Below are 22256 nucleotides of genomic sequence, written 5' to 3' on the forward strand. Positions count from 1 at the left end.
ATACCCATTTTACAGATGATAAATAATGTTCAGAGAGATTAAGTAATCTGCTTAAGGCTACCCAACTCATAATTAGAAGAGCCAGGCATTTTATACAGGTAGTACATAAAACTCAAGCCAAAGCCCACAGATAAGCAGATACCTGATCATAAAAAAGAAAAGGTATTCCTTTTCCCTTGGGCTGAGTTCTTCTCTTCCAGCAATTACTGGGGCTCCCCTTATCCTGTGGCCTCAGGCAGAGAAAGATTGCTCTACAAATCTCCCTGTCAGAATTCTAAACACATTTTTCCTGCCAGTCTGTGAACCCAGGAGAAAGTGGGTATAGCCTATATGCCCCATTCTCTCTCATGTTAAAATCCTTCTATGTTGAATGATCAGTTTCTCACTGAAGACTATGCCATTTAAAGCTCCTGCAGGAAAGCGCTGGTCTGCTATTTTTTGGGAAAAAGCTTCTACCGCTAGGAATTGTGATAAAAGACAAGCAACCAGATAATGAACTGCAGGGCAGAACGACTCTGGTTATTTCTGTGATGGGAAGAATCGTTAGGTCCTGGAATGCATCTCATTCAGGATATATGGAATGCATTTCCTCCAGTCCCCTCCCTGACTTCCTTCAGATCTTTAGTCTAAGGCAGCTTCTGAATGAGGTCTCTCCAGGCCAAATTTCAGCCCTCCTAATATTTTATATTCCCTTTCCTGGCTTCATTTTTTTTCTCCTTAGTTTGTATCACTATCTGAATCCTTTATATTTTATTTTTTTGTCAATTATCTGCACTAGGATGTAAGCTCCACCAGAGCAAGGACTTTTGTTAGCTTTGCTCATTACATATTCCTAGTACCCACTGACACATGGTAGAGCCTCAGTAATTATTTGTTGAATGAATGAATACATCAAAATCTTAACTGTACCATCTGCAAATGCTTAATGAGAATATGGAAACAGCCATATTATAGAGTGATTGATGATGGGAAAATGTCTGGTTAAGTTATGTTATGAAACGTCAACGATGGAAGTAATTGTGTCCATTTAATGTTGGAGTTGCAACCTATATATGGTGTGATTTGGGGGCTTCAAAATGCATAAACATTTTTTCCAATAAGATTAATGGACTTTACATTTTTACATAAAATAATTCACCCTATGAGAGTTTTTTTCGAGGCTATCAGACAAGGGCATACTGTGAAAAATTAGAAACCACCTAAATAAGTAGCTGTGGTATACCAATACTATGGAGTATGACACAGCAGTTAAAAAAGAGAGATAAGAGCTCTTTACTGACAGAGCTCCAAGATGTATTGTTGAGTGAAAAAAGGAAGCTACAATATGATACTTGTAGTGTGATATTTATCTAAAAAATGCATGAACACACACACACACACAGCCCCTATAAAACGATCTGGAAGGACACACACAAAACTGTTAGCAGGTAGAAGGACAGAGAAGAACGTCAGAATTTTACATAGTAGTCAAGTACTGGAGGGGATTTGAGTATTATCTGTAATATTTTAATTTTTATAGGAAAACTTATTAATGTATTGCTTCTGTAACTAGATTTTTTATAATCAAAACTGAAAGTAAATGAAAATTACTTCTGATTCCAGAGAAGTAAGAGGGTAGGTCACTGTGAGGCAAACTGTAAAATACACAGATAAATTTTAAATAAAAAAGTCATCAATGTGAGAGCATTTAAATGAGATGAAATTTTTTATCATCAAAGTCCCTAGATGTTTCTAAGACAGTTTTGATGACTGTGTGAATCTCTCTTTGCTTTCTTCAGAAAAGCCCAAGCCAAGCATTCCAAATGTATAGTTTATGAAGATGGTGATGATGCAAACAGAAAATTTGTCATTTCCATCTCATTGTAAAAGGCTCCAACTTCCTTAGCCAGATTGTCTTTTCTAATCTTCCTACTAACCTCAACAGCTCTGGATATCTAATGCTACAGATGCAATTTCAGAAACTTCTAGAGGGAAACACCATACAAATCGATGAGCCTGTGGTTCAGAGTTATTAGCTTGATGCCCAAATGCATATCATATTTGCAAGAGGCAGTTTGCAATCTGCTCATCTTGACAAATGTAGCATGAGGGGATTTGATTCCCTGCATTTGCAATTCCTGTCTCTCCCTCTCCAAATTTATGGTGAAATTGTAGACACAAATAATATATCAGGGTTGAATGAATTGAGGTCTCTGCTCACTCTTGCGGCTCCATTTCACTCAAAGGAGAGTAATAAATGAAAAGCAAAGAAAAAAATCTCAGCAGATAATGAATCTGAGTCCTAACAACCTTCCCAAAATACAGAAAGAGTTTGTAATTTATGTGGCATTGGCCAAACTATTTGGTGTGTGTAGGGAGGTGTAAAAACATTTGGGTCATTTGGGACCAAAACTGTGCATTTCAACATTTCCTCAACAATTTATGAAGGGCTGGAACTACCTTTCCCCATAGGTAAAAATGATCCATCAATGGTAATGGAAGACTTATTTCCAACCTGCCCTGTTTACTGTCTTGATGGTAGTATGATGATTAAGCAGTCTTGGTCTACTCAGCATCCTCTGGGACCATGGCATGGCCATTTATATAAGATACGGGTGTTACAATCCAATATTGTATCCCATATCTCTGGCATCCCATATCTCTCTTTCTTTTAAAACTGCTTGGTCTCTGGCAAGGAATGTAGAGTGAAGATTCACATTTACTCAAGAGAAGTCATGCACAAAATAACATTTTTGCTTGCTGGACAGTACCCAGTCTGACACCTGGCTGGTCATCTCCATCTGGGTTGGCTGCAAAGGCAGCAGTTGGACAGTTACTGCCAGGACATCAATACCGAATGGGAATAATTCACATCCAATGGTCCAAAATTAGAAGGCTTAAAAAGTGAAAGGCTCATTGATTTTTAAAAGGAGGAATTAAAATCCTCCATGTAAAGCATCCAACTGTTCCCTTTTGCTTCTTTGAAGTAATCACATTTTTTTTCTTATGCCAGAGCTGAAACTGAAGTTAAAGGTTTCAGTTTATAGAAAGAGAGCATCTATTGATTTTCATAAACCTACACTCTTCATTCATTTAACCATTCATACATATATCCATCCAGTCAGTCCTCAAACATTTACTACAACTGTTGTGCACCCTGCCAAGTGGAAGGGGGATCAATTTGAAATTCACTGTCACTTTTCTCATCCAAAAGTATATGAAACAGTTTGAACAGAAAAACCCACTGGACATATCCATTCTGAGGGTATTCAAATTTCTACCTGCAGCCCTGACATTCCTGAACTGCAGCCTTATAGTAAATTTCCTACCAGACATCTGTACATACCAGTATTTGGGGGGGCCCACTGAACTTAATCTGAAAGTGCCTAGAGTGGGTTGAATAGTGTCTCCCCAAATTTCACGTCTACCAAGAACGTCAGAAAATGAGCTTCTTTGGAAATCAGGTTTTAGCAGATGTGATTAAGTTAGAATAAGGTCATACTGAATTAGATTTAGTCTTGTCTTAGTTACTTGGCTGCTTAAACAAATATCATGAAATGGATTGACTTAAACACCGGAAATTTATTGGCTCATGGTTTTGAGACAGTAGTCGAAAATTCAGGCATCAGCAAGGTGATGCTTTCTCCCAGAAGACTGGTGTCTTGGGCTGGTTGCCAGCCATCCTTGGTGTTCCTTGGCTCTTCTGTCACATGGCAAAGAACATGGCAATGTCCTTTCCTTTCTCTTCCAGCTTCCCTTGACTTCCACCTTCTTCCCATGGTTTTCTCTGTCTGTGTCTGAATTTCCTTCTGCTTAAAAAGGACTCCAGTAGTCCAGATTAAAGCCCAACCTGATTCAGTTGGCTACACCTTAACTAAAAATAACATCTTTGAAAAGTCCTATTTACAATGGGTTCACAACCATAGGAATGGATTAAGATTAAGAACATGTTTTCCTGGGGTACAATAATTCAACCTACTACAGGCCCTACCAATGACAGGTGTCCTTATAATTAGAGAAGAGGACACATAGACACAAAGGGACGAAGGCCACTTGAAGATGGAAGCAGAGATGGAGTGATGCTGCCACAAGCCAAGGAGCACCAAGAGCCACCAAAAGCTGGAAGAAGCAAAGAAAGATTTTCCCCTAGAACCTAGAGGTGCATGGCCCTGCTGCCATATGGATTTTGGACTTCTGGCCATCAGAATTATGAGAAAATAAATTTCTGTTGTTTTAAGCCACCCAGTTTCTGGTACTGTACTTTACTATGGAAGCCCTAGGAAACCAATACAATGTCCAAAATTAATCTCATCGTCTTTCTCCCTTCTCCTACATTCCCCGTCTTAGCTGAATATATAGTGATACCTCTTCCAGAAACCAGCAATCACCCTAGGTTTGTGCTTTTCCTCACCTTCAACACCCAATCAGCTTCTAAGTTCTGTCAGTTAGTCCGTCTTAGCATCTTCCTCCTGTATCCCAGTGCCCCAGTACTGCTCCACTGTCTTCTCATCATTATGTGAAAGTGTAATAGACACCAGCCTGGTCTCCCTGCAGGTCTCACTCCCCTTCCAATCCATCCGTGACGCTAATATCCATGTGGTCTCTCTTAACATGTACATATGGTTACTCCTCTGATTAAAGCCTTCACTGGCTCACCCCACCATTCAGGAAAATGCCCAAACAAGGCCCTTTACAACCTGGTCCCTGCCTTCCTTTCCAGGCACCTTCATCAATTCTTCCCACGCAACTCAGGTAGGAGACCCACGGAGATCCTTGAAGTTGCCCTTTGCACCATGCTCCCCTCACCTGTCTGTAGTGACAAGATAACTCATGCAGCTGCTGCCATGCATTGATTGGGACCCAGGAGGGACCATATCAATCAAAGGATTCAACAGTATTGCTCATGTCACAGACTAATGCATTCCCAAACTCAGCATAGCATCATTGGCACAAATAAAATTGTGCTTTCATGGGATTCATGTTTGACTGGATTTTGAAAAGAAAATCTGGCTATAGCATAATGGTGCTAGCAGAATACAATATATTTTAATTTGATGCTGGACCTCCTCCACAACAGGAGATGGAATTCCATAAGTCTTCCAGTGTCTCAATACTCCCTATGATAATGCAAGAACTGGCATTGAGGAACAGTTGTTTGGAAAGAAAAAAAGGACTTTTCTGGCAAGTGTGTTTGTTTAACCATTAATAAACTTTTTTTTTAACTACATGTACACCCCTAACCCTTTAGTTTACTATTGAGCAATGGAGCTCTCCAAGTGGGGGATTTAAGGTGCAACATTTCTCCCAATTTAGTAGGGAAGCCTGGTTCTAGAGCACCTCTTAAGAGAGACCTAAAAAGGTTTGCCTCAGAATGCAATCTGGCCTCCCTCTATTCCAATAATCTTTGGTGAACAAATCATTCTTTCAGTTGTGCAGTAGCTTTTAAGGCCTGCCTGTTTAATCTTTAATTGGCTGAGCAGTTACAAGCTCAAATTACATAGTGTGAAAAATATCACAATAGATAACAGTATCGTCAACTTTCCCCTGCAGAACTCCAACGTGCTTGAGCTTAACATAGCCCTCTTCTCTTGCACATTAATTGCTACAATGTTCTTGGAATAGAAAATAGCATAGTTGTTATTATTATCCTCACGGGACTACAGGAGACTGTGTGTGTGTGTGTGTGTGTGTGTGTCTTGGAGAACACATTAGACCTTGAATTAGGACCCTCTTTTCTGTACATCACTGTCCAAATGCCTTTATGTGTTCCTTCCTCCCTGGCAACTTATCTTTTAAGACTAGGATTCTCTCCTCCAGGAAGTCTTCCCTCACTTTTGTCTTCTACCGTGATTTAGATGCCCCTTTTCTAGGCTCCCATAGCATTCTATTCACTGAGTCAACAAACAAGAATTGGGTCATTTCTGTCACCTTAAATTCAGAGATAGATAAAACCCAGTCCCTCAAGGAGCTAAGGCCCAGTCTAGCCCTCCCAGACAGCATTGCAATTGTTTGGGTTACCTGCATATGCTCTCAGACCGGGCGTGGCATATGAAAGATGTTAGAATTCACAAATGGATGGATAAATAAAAGACCTTCACTTCAGCAAAATGTTAATAATCAAAAGGCAGCCCAACCAGGGTTTGAATATGTAATAGACGTCAATTAAATTTCACTAAAAAAACTAGTCCTGGGTGCCACAATGGTGGGTGTAGTTGATTAAATTGTGTTCCCCAGTTTGGGCACACTCTTGGTCTTGGTGCGCCTTCTGGTGATTGTAAATAAGAACACTTCAAGATGTTACTACAGTTAAGGTGTGGCCCAGCCGAATCAGGTTGGATTTTAATCCGGATTACTGGAGTCCTTTAGAAGCAGAATGAAAGTCAGAGGGAGAGAGGAGCCACTGGAGACAGCCAGAAGCTGTAATCAACAGACCCAGGAGGAGACGCTGCCATGTGCGTTGCCGTGTAACAGAAAAGCCCAGGAACCCCAAAGATTGCCGGCCAGCCAGAAGATACCCACCCCAGGAAGAAGCAAGCCTTCCAGCCTCTGAAATCATGAGCCAATACATGAGCCAATGGGTTGGCTTACAATCCTATTGTTAAGCCAACCCATTGTATTGTTTTTGTTTCAGCAGCCAGGAAACTGAAACCATGGCTGAGGTTCAAGACTGTTCTACTGTTGGTGCTGTTAAACAAGAAGGTTGGTGCTGTTAAACAAGTCTCAGGTGCAGGCTTGTTTGGAGCACAGTAGACCAACCAGGGTCCCTGGGGAGGGCAGGCGACATCCCCAGGGCTCATACAACTGGTTCCCAAGAGAAGCAGGATAAACTTCTCTCACCTCCCTTCTACTTCTGCATCCCCCACCCATCCCATCCCAACCAACAGAAATAGATTCTCTAGAATTCTGGGTGATTGCTATCTGATGAAATTTCCAGCACAAAAACATGGCATTGAAACAGGTCTTTTTCTGCTCACATTGATTTAATCATTCTATAAAAAAGGAACAATTACTGTATCCTGAGAAACTTTTCTTCTAGTGTTGTCTGTTACTTACCAGCTGGATTACAGTAGGAAAAAAACTTTAAAGAACGCTTTCTTTCTACTGAATTTTTCATTCATAATAAAGAATACTCCAAGAAAACCTCATTATATTGCAATCATTAGGCCCTATTGTTTTGTTTTGACATAGTGGAACTCTGTTATAACAAAAAGTTTAAAAAGAAAACCCACATTGCCTGTTTGCCAAAATAGAAATGAGAGATGATTTCCTGTCTCTCTGTAGCAAATTTTAAGTAGAAAAACATGTTTTGAACCCAGAGAGGGAACAGAGGACTTTCCAGGCACTCAGTTCATAATCCTTTCCTCATCAGTACTTGGGTGATTTTTGTTTGTAATTGGTCTTTTTCACACAGAGCATCTTGAGATGGGTTAAAAGAATATAACTCTAAAACATCAGTTAAACAAATACTTGTTGATCCTATCTTATGAGCATCTAGAGCAAAAAGCTTCGTTTAGTGTACTTCTTCCACAATTACCAAATAATTAATTGAGTTCCTTAGTTAGAGGTGCTCTGTGACATGAGTAGAGGCAATAGGGGCATTTGTTGTGTCAGGATATTTGGGGTAGAGTATTGTTCATAAGTAAATCTTCCAAGCATTGTTGGGACAAAACTGATTGATGAAACAAAGCGAAATCCCTGTTAGGAGTGTTTATGGAAAGGTATTTGTCTGTATTGGACATTCTGTAACCACTGATTTCAGCAGTAATTGTAGTTGTTATTTTAAGCTTATTCCTTTTCCTTGTTATTGTAGTTGTTATCTTATGTTAACTGAGGGATTTATGTCATTGCTATAACCAGATGCTTCCTGCACTCCTCCTTTACAGCCAGGCAATGTCTATCTCAATTAGTTCAGAGGGTTGATGAGGCCAATTTACAATCCTTAATTTGAATATTTACTAACCAATCAGAATGTGCCACCTATCTCTAACCCCACCTTGCTTTGTGTAATCTAATAAAAACTCTAAGCACTTCCAACTCGCAGAGGCAGATTTGAGCGGTGGCTGCTGTCTTCAAGCCAGTAGATCTTGCGTTAAGGTTCTTTTCTCAAAATCCCAATTTCGTGGCATTGACTTCTGTGTGCATTGAGCAGCAAGCCCTTGCTGGGTAACAATTCTTTTTTCCTAGGAAAATGAATCTATTTTTACCTCACGGGGCAAGAGTCAGTGATAAAGACACAGCTGAGCACAGGGTTAAGGGCACAAACTTTGAAACCAGGTTGGCTGGGTTCAAATCTCAACTCTGCTGACTCTTAATGCTATGTGACCTCGAGTTAGTTACTTAACCTCTCTTTGCCTTAATTTCTTCACCTGTAAAGTGGGGGGTTTAAGGATTAAATGAACTAACTAAAAAACATAAAGCGCTTAAAATAGTGTCTGGCACATAATCAGTACTATTATTATAATTTCCTCACCAACTCCTGTCCCAATCTTGGGCTTTTTGAGCTAACCAAGGGTTGTATGAGCTACCTTTTCTATGATAGGTCGGTCTTTAGAACAAAATAGAGCAAATATAGATATAGATGTAGCTATAGATATAGATATAGATATGTATCTGCTATATGAGCCAAGGAAGGGCTCCCCAAGAGCACACAGCTAGCAGGGGCAAATTTAGGAGTGGTAAATAATCACTTTCAGAACCCTAGCCCATATGTTTCCCTAGAGCAAACCACTTCCTTTCCAAACATGAATTTCACGTAAGAGGAGAATAAATATTTACAGATAGTTGGAAAGCAAGGTTCCATATAAGGACACAAACCATGCCTGTCTTTACAGAATGCCTAATCCCTGAAAGGATTAGCTCTGAGAACAAGCCTTTAAACCAAACAAAGAAAATTGTTAGTTGGGGGTGGGGGAGAGATTATTATTAAGTCACTCTCCTCCATTAAACATTGTCCTTTCAGAGAGAGAGGGGGAGAGAGAGAGGCTGAAGTTTATACAGTTTATATTAAAGAAGCATGAAGATAAAAACCATGAAGCAGCAGCCTGCATTGCCCTGGGCTAAGGAGATCTGGTCTTTATTCCCAGTTAGGCCACTGACAAGCCTTGTAATGTGAGCTTGGGTGAAACCCTCGACCTGTGGAGGCTTCAGTTTCCTTAGCTGTGAAATGAGGGAGTTGAACTAGATGATCTGTAAGATTTCTTACAGTTTAGACATCCTGTGACTTTATGAAATAAAATAGATATTAGATGTTGTGTCCAGCAGGCAACAGAAACCAACTCTGGAAACTTAAACAGGAAAGGGATATTTTTGCAAGGATGTCACTGGCAGCTCACAGAATCAAAGGGAGGCTGGAAAACCAGCCTCAGAACCTAGGCAGCTTTGTGGGGGTGGGAGATGTATTGGGTGTGTCTAGAAGCAGGAAACGGCTCAGTTCTGCTGCTGCAATAAGTGCCCATCATTTTTTCCATCCTCATGTCACTGTACCCATAATTTAAAGTCCTGAGATAAAGGATCCAATTGTTCTAGCTTGGGTCACACGCCACCCTTTGGTTGGTGGACGAGAAACTTTCATTTGCAACCCCACCAAGACATCATTCAGTGGGTGAGAAGTAACTCCCTAAGAGGAACTCTGAGTGGGGATACTGAAAGAAGGGTAATAGCCACTGTGCAGCCCTTCACTACTGTGTTGTCCATCCATCTAACATCATACACTTACATCACAGTCTATCTGAAAATAGATGTAACTTCCCATAGAGATAATGGCCCAGGACAACATTGTCTCCACACGTAGAGGTGGGCACCCATTAAGAACTGCTGAGCCATTCCCAAGAGCCATTTTGCTCTTCTTCCATGTCTACAGAGCCCTGTTTTTATCCCCAGTAAATAGTCCCCTCCCCCACTTAGAATAAGGTGAATTCTGATTAGTCTAAACTAGTCACGATGGTCCCATCCTTCCTTCTATTTATTGGTTTAAAGGAGTCTGTGACCCAGTTCCAGCTGCTGGGGCATGAGAACAAATCTGCTGGGAGTTGGGGGGGGGAGCTTATGGTAAAGGTGTTTTTACTCTTAAAAAGGACATTGTTGTGTACAGATGTGATGATTCTTGGTGCTGTGGCCCCACCACTTAATACAGTCTCATCCTGAAACCATAAGAGGGGAAGCCTGAAGAAAAGCCAGCAAGCTGGAAATGGCAGGGAAAATGGGGGGAAAGAAACTGGGTATTTGATGATATGAGTCCTTTGAATTAACCAGCCTTGACTGTAACTTGTTCAAAACTTCCTCTTAGGGAAGATAATAAATCATTTAGTCATTTAAGTCATTTTGACTTAGGCTTGCTGTCATGTGCAGATGAATGTATCTTAACTGATAACCCACAAACTGATGTTCTTCCTGTAAGAGACAGTGTTATCTCCTGTCTTCCCTCCTGGTAACCACTTTAATTCTCAGGGGGAAATTTAACTAACCTGGGTGATTCTGTGAAATATTTGCCAAATGCCCTGGTTTTCTCCCTGCTCATGTATGTACACTTCATTTTATCCTTCAAATCACAGAAGCTTCTAGACTAACTATTCTGTCTTTACTAAAGAATGTACCTGATGCCCAGTTCACAGAGATTTTTTTAAATGTAACTTTTGGTTGTCTTGCTTCTAGGTTAATGTGATAATCTCTTTAGATCAAGAAAATTTAAGAACTTTCTTCCACCCATTTCCCTAAGATCCTCACCCACCAGAATGGCACAGATAGTTGAATATGGTTAAGAAAGAAAAACATAGGCAGGTAAAGAAGAAAAGAGAAGTAAAATAAACAAGAAGACAAAGAAGAAAGTAAACAAAGTCAAGTTTTGAGAATAAACCACATTAGAAAATTGAGCCCAAGTCTTTATCTCACAGTCTCACAGGAAGAGAAAAAGATAGACAGACAGACAGACAGACAGACAAAAGTTATCTACTGACAGAGGGAGAAGGGAAGGAAGGATTCAATTCAATACACTATTGTCTTTGTTTTAATTGTTTTATTAAAATCGAGTAGATACAAAAGAATATTTTTAAAGATAATTAAGCTATATGAAATCAAGATGCAATGAGCTCTCATATACCCACCATTGAGTTTCTGTAGGAACATTGCCATTGTTCCTGGTGTGTAGATCCCCAATCCCACCCTGTTTCCTTCTGCCTTTAGGTAACCACTATCCTGCATTTACAGCCAACATCTGGCAAACTGCATTAACCAAGATGAGCATTTTAAGGCAGGAGCAGATGAGGGAGAAGTGAGTACCTATCACTGGGGACTCAGACCTGGAGCAGATGTGGTCCCTGCTCTCACACACAGACATGAATACCAATAGCCGTGGTTCAAGGCAGGATGTGAGAAGTACTACGGTAAGAGCACTAGATCCCAGAGCACCTAGGAAAAAGACATTGTACCAACTGGGGTGAGCAGGGGAAGCTTCATGGACAAGGTAGCCAATCTGTCCCTGAAGGGTGGAAAGATTTCCAGAGATGGAAGGAAAGGGCAAACGTTACCACAGGAAGAAAGGCAGGGAAGAGCAGGGTGTGTCTGAAGAAGGACTGCTTCATCCAGGATGACTAAATGCAGGGGAGTCGAGGGAAGAGGGTAGAACCTAAAGCCAGAATGAAAATAGAGAGTTTGTGGGGAATCCTCTGGAAAGTGAAAATTTTTCTAGAAACAAAAACTAGCAGTTATAATTTGGGGCACACAGAAGTTTTCCTTGCACTTTCCTGGCCCCACCTTTACTACCCCCTGAATGCAATCATTTACCAAGCACCACCGATTCTCTCCATTCCCTCGCCCGTACAGATCTCTCTTTCCACAGTGCTAATTCCACGATGGCCACTCAATGACTGAGCAATTGGGGCAGCTTTCTAGCAGGTGCCACGTTCTATGTGCTACACAGCAGCACATAGAGCTAAGGAAGTGAGTGTGGATCACAAGCTGGGGAGGAAAGCCTGCAGTGAGAGCCAGAGAGACAGGATTAAGCTATAGGTCATGGGGGGAGAAGGAGGGGAAGGACTAAGTCAAGGTCAGATTTGAAACTGGATGGAATGCACAGTGTGCTAAAGGCCAGGGTGTAGATTGGAAGCCATGAATCAAGCCGGGTGCCAGGATAATTCATTTTCATTGGGGTCAGCTGGGTAGGGAGGGGAGCAGAGCTGCAGACTAAAGGAATCCCGTAGGACCAGCCACCTAGCAACAATCCGCATCAGATGCCTTTTTCAACAGCACAATTAACCCAGCCTCCTCTCACTCCCAGAAGAGAGAATGGCTGCTGCTCTTGGCTGAAGACCCTTTTCTCAGGTACCCCCTCCATCGCACTCCCTTTTTTCTGTCTCGCCCACACCAACCCCCCAGTGCTGAAAGTAGGAGGAACACAGGCTTTGCAGCCCAACAGACTTAGGACCGAATCCATGTATTAGTCATGAGACGGGAAAATTGGTGAGCTTCCCTTGGCCTCGGCTTCCTCTGAGCTATTGCACCTGTCTCGAGGAGTCATTGTGAGGAAGAAACAAAGGAACATACATCAAGGGCCCAATGTATAGAGGGGGCTCAATAGATAATTCTTCATCCAACAAATATTTATAAAGAATCTACTGTGAGCCAGGCATGGTAAAAGCTGCCAGGGATACTATGGTGAGCAAAACCAGACATGTTCCCTGCCCTCATGCAGTTTATAGTCTAGAGAGGGAGACAGACATTAATTAATAACCACAAAAATAGTTGCAAATATCAGCTACGAAAAGGGCCATGGGGGATGAGATAGTACATACTTGTGAGATTTGGTCTATTCTAAGAGATCAGGAAAAACCATCTTCAAGACCCTGCTCAAAAAGTCACCCTCTGGAGAAGTCTGTCCTGCTTATCACTCACTGGAAATTATTCTACTGACCTCTGAATTCCCAGCAGGAAGCAGGCAGCCTTTAAAGGACACTTATCTTACCCTCTTGTGTCTGGTATTATAATTAGTGATATCTCCACTATTGAATTGCAAGCTCCTTGTGAGCAATGAGCAGGCTATCTACATTTTTGTATGCTTCCCAGTATTTGTTAAAATCTATTATTTTAATAAATAAGTGAAATTACTAGCTTCCGGAAAGCTGCCATAATTTAACAGAACCTGAAGCTTAATTTATGCCTTTTGTAAGCCAAGTTCCCATCAATTTCCAAGTAATTTGTCCAAACATAATAGGCAATATGCAGGGAAACAATAATTTGGCCCACAGAAATTATATAATATCCATACGTTAAAGAGTGTGACACCCCTGAACTCCTGTGAAAGTTCCCAGGCCTGAGGTCGACTCACTTATTAATTAGGGATATGTAGGCTAGTAAAAGCAAGAGTAGTAGAATTCCATTTGCCAAAACTTCAACTCCTACCTAAATTTTACAATTAGAATCTCAGTTTGTAATCTAGCAATAGAATTGTGTACCAGAAAAACCTATGTGTGCCAAAATTTTCATTTCTGTTAGATTGCCCAATATTAAATCTGACCCTCCAGTTAAACTCTGGAAATCTACTCTAACTATATTAGAGTTCTCCAGGAAAACAGGATATGTGGATATAGATATGTAAATATTAAAAGATTTATTATGGGAATTGGCTCACACAATTGGGGATTGGCAAGTCTGAATTCCAGAGGGCATCACCTCAATGAGAGTGATGTTGAATTTCCCAGGAGAAGCTGGCTGGCTGAAGTAGAGATAGAAATTCTTTCTGACTGCTGAAATTCTCAGTTCCCACTTTAAGGCTTCCAACTGATTGGAGGAAGAGACTCAAGACTTCTCTCATTGGTGAGGGCATTATCCAGCAATCTCCTTTGCTGATTGTAGATGTAATCGGCCATTGATGAAATCAACTGTCTAATAATTTAAATCCATCTACAAAATACCCTTATAGTAACAATCAGACAAGTGCTTGCTTGACGAAATAACTGGACACTGTAATTAGTCAAGTTGACACATGAAATTAACCATCACACTAACCATATAATGATGCCAGGAGATTAAGGTTCATCTTGACTCTGGGAAGATTTTTATATTTTTTCTATGTTAAGAACTGTCTTCTTGACGGAAAGCTACCTAACTCATTCTATGAAGCCAACATCACCCTAATACCAAAGTCGGGCAAAGATACTACAAAAAAGGAAAATTATGGACCGATATCTTTAATGACTATAGATGCAAAAATCCTCAACAAAATACTCACAAATCAAATCTAGCAGCACATTAAAAGAATTATACACCACGACCATGTGGGATTTATTCCAGGTATGCAAGGCTGGTTCAACGCAAGAAAATCAATTAATGTAATATATCACATCAATAAATCAAAGCAGAAGAACCACATGATCATCTCGATCAATGCAGAAAAGGCATTTGGCAAAAGTAAACATCCTCTCATGATGAAAACATTTCAAAGGATAGGAATAGTAGGGAACTTTCTCAATATGATAAAGGAAATGTATGAAAAATCCACAGCTAACATCATACTCAGTGGGGAAAAACTGAAAGCTTTCCCTCAAAGATCAGGAACAATACAGGGATAATTACTGTCACCATTGTTATTCATCTTGTGCTGGAAGTTCTAGCTAGAGCAATTAGGCAAGAAAAAGAAATAAAAGTCATCCAAATTGGAAAGGAAAAAGTAAAACTTCCACTGTTTGCAGATGACATGATCCTATATGTAGAAAATACAGAAAAATCTACAGCAAAGCTACTAGAGCTGATCAATGAATACAGCAAAGTGGCAAGATACAAGATCAACACTCAAATTTCAGTCGTGTTCCTATACCCAAGCAATGAGCAACAGGAGGAGGAAATCAAGAAAAAAATTCCATTTTTAATAGCAACCAAAAGAATCAAGTATTTACAAATAAACTTACCCAAGGCCACAAGAGACCTATACACAGAAAACTACAAGAAACTGCTGAAAGAAATCAAACAGGACCTTTAAAAATGGATGAACATACTGTGTTCATGGATTGGAAGACTAAATATAGTTAAAATGTCAATTCTACCTAAACTGATTTATAGATCAATGCAATACCAATTAAAATCCCAACAACTTACTTGGCAGAAATAGAAAATCCAATAGCCAAATTTATTTGGAAAGGCAGGGTGCCCAGAATAGCCAAAAATATCTTGAGAAAGAGGAATGAAATGGGAGGTCTCACACTACCTAACTTTAAACCATACTACAAAACTACAGTGGTCAAAACAGCAAGGTACTGGCATAAAGATAGATATACCAACCAATGGAATCAAATTGAGTGTTCAGAAATAGACCCTCTCATTTAAGGACAATTGATCTTTGATAAGATAGACAAGCCAATATAACTGGGACAGAGCAGCCTCTTCAATAAATGGTGTTTGGAAAACTGGCTATCCATTTCCAAAAGAATGAAAGAGGACTCCTACCTTACACCTTATTCAAAAATTAACTAAAAATGGATCAAAGAGCTGGATATTAGCACTAAGACCATAAGACTTTTAGAAGAAAATGTGGGGAAATATCTTAAAGATCTTATGATAGGAGGTCATTTCCTAGACCTTACACCCAAAGTGCAAGCAATCAAAGAAGAAATAGATAGATGGGATCTTCTCAAAATGAAACCCTTTTGTACATCAAAGAACTTTGTCAGAAAAGTAAAAAGGCAGCCTATGCAATATCAGGTAAGAGTTTAATATCTAGAATATAGAAAGAGATCCTACAACTCAACAACAGAAAGACAAACAACCCAATTTAAAAATGGGCAAAAGACATGGATAGACACTTTTCTGAAGAGGAAATACAAATGGCTCAAAAACATATGAAAAGATGCTCAACTTCACTGGTTAGTAGGGAAATGCAAATCAAAATCACAATGAGATATCATCTCACACCTACTAGAATGGCCATTATCAAAAAAAAATTACAAGTGCTGGGGAGGATGTGGAGAAAGAGACACACTTATTCGTTGTTGGTGGGAATGTAAAATGGTGCAGCCTCTCTGGAAGGCAGTGTGGCAGTTCCTCAGGAAGCTAAGTATAGAATTGCCATATGATCCAGCAATTCCATTACTAGGTATATACTTAGAGGAACTGAAAGCTAAGACACAAATGAACAGACATTTGTAAACCAATATTTATAGTGGCATTATTCACGATTGCCAAGAGATGGAATGTCCATCAATGGACGAGTGGATAAACAAACTGTAGTTTATACACACAATGGAATATTACGCAGCTGTAAGACAAAACAAAGTCATGGAACAAATAATAATGTGGATGAGCCTTGAGGATGTTATGTTGAGCGAAGTTAGCCAGAAACAAAAGGACAAATACTGTATGGTCTCACTAATGTGAACTAACATTAATGAGCAAACTTTGAGAGTTAAAGCTGAGAACACAGGTTATCAGGAGATAGAAAGAGGGTAGAGGTTGGGCATTTAATGCTGAAGGAGTATAGAATGTTCAACAGGATTGGTTGTATAGATCCAGAAATGGATAGCACAGTACTGTGTGATGGTAGCACAATATTATAAGTACACCAACAAAGACGTCTGTGAGTAAAGCTGAAAGAGGAGGGCTAGGGGCACGTATGACACCAGAAGGAAAGATAGACAATAAAGACTGGGACTGTATAACTTAGTGAAACCTAGAGTAGTCAATCATGGTGACTAAATGTACAAATATAAAACTGTCTTTACATGTGGGAGAACAAATGAATATCAACCTTGCAAGGTGTTGAAAAAGGGAAGCCATTGGGGAAAAAATATAATCAATGCAAACTAGAGTCTATGCTTAACAGTAACATTGTAATATGCTTCCATTAAATGTAACAAAGGCAATATACCAAAGTTAATTGTCTATAAGAGGGGGATGTAAGGGAGGGGTATGGGATTCTTGGTAGTGGTGGTGTTGTCTGACCTTATTTTTGTATTGTATTGTATTGTATTGTATTGTTTTATCTTTTTTATTATTCTTTTTTTGAATTTTTTTTTGGAGTAATGTTCAAGTGCTGCTTGTGGTAATGAATGCACAGCTATATGATGATATTGTGAATAGTTGATTGTACACTGTGGATGATTGTATGGTATGTGAATATATCTCTGTAAAATTGCAGGGAGAAATATAAACAGAGGGATACAAGTGCTGGAGAAAACATGGAGAGAGGGATGTACCTATATACTGTTGGTGGGGAAGTAGAATGGTGTAGCCTATCTAGAGGACAATATGGTGGTTCCACAAGAAGCTAAGCATGTGGGTGCCATAAAGTCCTGCAACCTCATTATTGGGCATATATTTGGAAGATCTATGAGCAGGGACACAAATGGACATTTGCCTATTGGTGTTTATAGCTGCAATATTCAGGATTTGCAATGGATGGAGGTGGCCTAAGGGTACATCGACTGATGAATGGAATGGTGAACTGTGGTGTATGCATAAATAGAGTGGTGAGCAGCTGCAAGAAGGAATGAAACTGTGAGACACACAACTAGGTGAATGGATCATGAGGACAGCATTTTGAGTGAAGTATGCCAGAAACGAAAAGGCAAACATTATAATGCCTCACTAATATGGACTAACTACAATGTGTAAACTCTGAGAAATGAATCTTAGGGCACAGCTTATCAGGGGAACGCTTATTGTAATCGTCCCTAGACTGTAAGCTCTTACAGCAGTCACATCTATTCCTGAATTGTAATGGCTGTCTCCAGATTCTGAGATGCCGAGCTCTTTCTGTATAACCTGCTCAGTCTCTGGAACTTTGGGTATCTGTGTGACAACTGAAACTCAGAGCTAGAGCTCGGCAGCCATAAATGTCAGAATTACCTCATATAGCAACTGTTTAAAAAGCTGAAAAAGAGTTCAGACTTCAATTAGAGACATGAATGAAGCATATCTATTTAGGACTAAGGCAAATCAGACCAAAGGGTAAAGGGCGATGTTGACTGTGTTTTGAAACTTCAAATTCTGTGTGAGACCAAGAGAAGAGATGTTTATTTGGTGCAGAATCTATATTTTCTGCAGCAAGCTAAATAATTTAACTTGTATGGTCAGTTTAATCAAACATCGTAATTACATGGAACTTTGAATAGGAAGTGAGTCTCGTGGGTTTGTACAGGTTAGTATAAAATCCTGATACATCCCAAAGTAATTTGAGCAGAGAATAAAAATATATTTGCATGGACCCCTGAGGAACTGGGAAAAAAGTGCGGAAATGTTGGACTTCCCAACCTGGTTTATTACTGATATTCTCACAAACATTGAGGACTAACAATTCAGTAGGCCGAGCCCTCAATCTTGGGGCTTGCCCTTATGAAGCTTGTTACTGCAAAGGAGAGGCTAAGCCTACTTATAATTGTGCTGAAGAGTCTCCCCCCGAGAGCCTCTTTGTTGCTCAGATGTGGCCTCTCTCTCTCAGCCCACTTGGCAGGTGAACTCACTGCCCTCCTTCCTACATGGGACATGACTCTCAGGGATAAGCCTGGACCCAGCATCATGGGATTGAGAAAATCTTCTTGATGAAAAGGTGGAAGCGAAATGAAACAAAAAAGTTTCAGGGGCTGAGAGATTTCAAATGGAGTCAAGAGGTCACTCTGGAAGGCATTCTTATGCATTATATAGATATCCCTTTTTAGTTTTTAGTGTATTGGAATAGCTAGAAGAAAATACCTGAAACTGGAAATGCAACCCAGTAGCCTTGATACTTGAAGACGATTGCATAACTATGTAGCTTACATGATGTGACTGTGTGATTGTGAAAACCTTGTGGCACATACTCCCTTTATCCAGTATATGGATTGATGAGTAGAAAAATGGGGAGAAAAACTAAATGAAAAATTGGGTGGATGGGGGGATGGAATGCTTTGGGTGTTCTTTTTTACTTTTATTTTTATTCTTTTTGGAGTAAGGAAAATGTTCAAAAATTGGGGTGATGAATGCACAACTATATGATGGTACTGTGAACAGCTGATTGTACACTGTGCCAGTTTGAATATATTGTGTCCCCCAAACGCAATATAAGAGACTGTAGAAATATGGACTCTAAAGATACTTCTGACGAGGCCTTGAACAGAAATGATAAATGTGTTGTTGCTAACTGGAAGAGAGGCGATCCTTGTTTTAAAGTGGCAGAGAATTTGGCAAAATTGAGTCCTGGTGTCAGAGGGAAGGAAGAATTTGAAAGCTACAACCTGGAATACTTAGCTGAGGGCATCTCCAGAATACGTGTGGAAGATGTGCCCTGGCTTCTCCTTGCAGCTTATAGTAAAATGCGAGCAGAGAGAGATAAACTTAGAACTGAACTCTTGGGTTCAAAGAAACCAGAATCTGATGGCTTGGAAAATTACAGGCTTCCAGGCGGTGGAATCCCAGAAGCTACAGCCCATTGTGAGGATATAACCAAACATGGAACCCAGCCACCATTTCAGTACAAGCCAAGATTGGAAAAGGAGTTAAGCAGAAAGGATTTGTGGAAAGTTCTACTGTCTGACGGCTTTGACCCGTGTGCTTCATGCAAAGCCAACAGAATTTTTGCAAGATCTTTATAGACGGAGCCACTGCCAGTCTGAACTGGAGGGGACAGACAAAGAACAAATTGAAGGAAAAATTTCTTCCAAGACAGAGCCATGGAGGTTGAGGTCTGGAGTCAAGCAATCTCAGGCTGGGAGAGTGGAGCAGCCCACATGCATGGAAAGGGTGAGTTTGCCCCAGAGGTCGAGGGTGGGCATTCCATCTCGATGCTCCAGAAGAGTTTTGCCACCTGAGGTCCCAAAGAGGGTGGAGCACATTCCCAGGGAGTTGGGGAGAGCCTGGCTGCCACTCCACTGTTCTGAAGGGGTGAGCGTGTGCCCCGGAGATGGAAGGGAATCCAGGTGCTGCCCCAATGTTTGAGGAGGGTGGGGCCAAGAAAGTGGTCTCCCCAATGTGTGGATATGTTGGAGCACTCACCCAAGTGTTTGAAGAGGAAAGGGCTACTGCAAAGGCCCTTAGGACAGGTTAGACTCCCACTCTTTCAAGCCCCAAGGATGCAATGTCATTCTGTTAATGATTCTCAGACTTTGAAATCTGATGGAGTTTGTCCTGCAGGTTTTAGGAACCGTTTTGGTCCTGTTAACCCTGTTTTCCTTACTCTTTATCCTTATGGCAATGGGAATGTTTATCCTATGAATGTCCCACCTTTGTATATTGGAAGCACATAACTTGTTCTAAGTTCACAGATCCACAGCTAAAGGAAAATTATGCCTTAGGACTGACCACGCCTACAATTGATTTTGATGGAATTTTGTACTTAATATTGTTACTGAAATGATTTAAGTTTCTGTGATATTGTTGTGGGATGAATGTATTTTGTATATGGAAAGAAAATGTCATTTTTGGGGTCCAGGGGGTGGAATGTGCCAGTTTGAATATATTGTGTCCCCCAAATGCCATTATCTTTGATATAATCTTGTGTGGGCAGACGTTATCAGTGTTGATTATATTGTAATTCTCTGAGTGTTTCTGTGGAGATGCGCCCCACCCAACTGTGGGTGATGACTCTAATTGGATAATTTCCGTGGAGTGTTGGCCCACCCATTGGGTGGGCCTTGATCAGTGGAGCCATATAAATGAGCTGATGGGCAGAAGGAACTCAGTGCAGCTGAGACTGACATTTTGAAGAGGAACTACAGCCAAGAGGGACACTTTGAAGAAAGCACAGGAGCTGCAGATGAGAGACATTTTGAAAACGGCCGTTGAAAGCAGACTCTTGCTCTGGAGAAGCTGGGAGAGGACAAATACCCCAAGTGCAACTAAGAGTGACACTTTTGAGGAACCTCAGCCTGGAAAGGAATGTCCTAGGAGAAAGCCATTTTGAAACCAGAACTTTGGAGCAGACAGCAGCCACGTGCCTTCCCAGCTAACAGAGGTTTTCTGGACACCATTGGCCATCCTCCAGTGAGGGTACTCGTTTGCTGATGTGTTACCTTGGACACTTTATGGCCTTAAGACTGTAACTGTGTAGCCAAATAAACCCCCTTTTATAAACGCCAATCCGTTTCTGGTATTTTGCGTTCTGGCAGCATTAGCAAACTAGCACATACACCATGGATAATTGTATGGTATATGAATGTATCTCAATAAAACTGAATTTAAAATAAAAAAAAGAACTTCCCTCTTGCCTAAATGTGCTTTTTATTGTAATTAGTAACCATACTTATAATTAACATCAATGATAGCTATAATTGACATGAAAGCCAAAAGAACCAGAGAAAATATTTTTGCTATTAGATTTAAATATTCAAGTATTTAATTTAAATTCATTTTATTTTGGTATCTTTGAATTTTTAAAAAGCATTCCCGGTTCCAAAGAACCCAGGCCCTCCTAAGTAACCTGCCAAGTGTAAACAATCCATTTGTATACAAATAATTATCATATCAGAGTCTGTGATGTGAGTCCATGAGAGGGAGAATTTTCATCATTGTCTTTGGATCCTCAAAATTAAAATCTTGTGGCCATTCTAAGCTGTACAATGATGGATAAACAAGGAGAGTAAGTCTTTGTTACTGTTTCCATAAGTTTCATCAGCTTATTTTCCGCGACTCATAGCAGTTTCCTGAAAAAGCTCTTGTGCCTTTTATCTCATGGGTCAAATGAATGCTCTTCAGCTGGTTTCCATGACCCAGTTGGCATTCCTACTGCTTTCCTATTGTGTATCTCAGCTGGACCCAGACATGTACCAGTTTACTCACTCCCAAAGTAAAATTATGATTATGCTTCAAAAGGGTTCAGCCAAATTGTCCAGAAGAATTCAAAGGAATAATCTGAAAATGAAAGCACCAAAAAAAAAAAAAAAAAATCAAGGCAAATATTCACTAAAACTCTTGGTAAGTATAACTTGAATTAGAATTGGTAGGAAAACAATTTAAAAGCCATTTACTCAAACTGTGTCCTATAAGAACACCAAAACACATCCTAAATCATTAATTAAGGGCTCTTTCCCATGCTAAGTTATGCACGGAGCTTCCATTTTCCTGCAAAAAGACAGTGTGATTAGTGGTTTCGTCATAAACTTCCAAGCCTGGGAAATATGAAACCTGGGGTCTCCTCTAGCCTCTGCCACTACAGTATGTGTGTGGCTTATTTTCCACATCTATAACATGAAACTGGAGGTATTTGCAGAAGTTTCTTCCAGTTCTAACATTCCATTCATTCAACAAACATTATCGAACATCTATTACATGCTAAGCACCATGTTCTCTGGATTAGTGATCTCTCCTTATACTTCCCTAGACCC

At 40.2% G+C, this 22256-nt stretch overlaps 1 protein-coding gene across 4 annotated transcripts in view; it reads right to left on the minus strand.

The window, feature by feature from the left end:
• The window catches only part of TMEM156 (transmembrane protein 156), a 72449-nt gene that overhangs the window by 5043 nt on the left and 45150 nt on the right, over positions 1-22256 (minus strand). For 2 of the 4 annotated variants that reach the window (XM_037829595.1, XM_037829594.1), the window contains exon 7: positions 21267-21783. The exons of the other annotated variants lie outside the window; for them this stretch is intronic. In XM_037829595.1, the coding sequence (XP_037685523.1) occupies positions 21771-21783 (13 nt within the window). In that variant the 3' untranslated portion in view covers positions 21267-21770. Of the gene's footprint in view, positions 1-21266; positions 21784-22256 lie in introns of those variants that run through there. 4 annotated transcript variants of the gene reach the window in all.

The sequence above is a fragment of the Choloepus didactylus genome, chromosome 3 (genome assembly GCF_015220235.1).
Source record: "Choloepus didactylus isolate mChoDid1 chromosome 3, mChoDid1.pri, whole genome shotgun sequence".
NCBI lineage: Eukaryota > Metazoa > Chordata > Mammalia > Pilosa > Megalonychidae > Choloepus > Choloepus didactylus.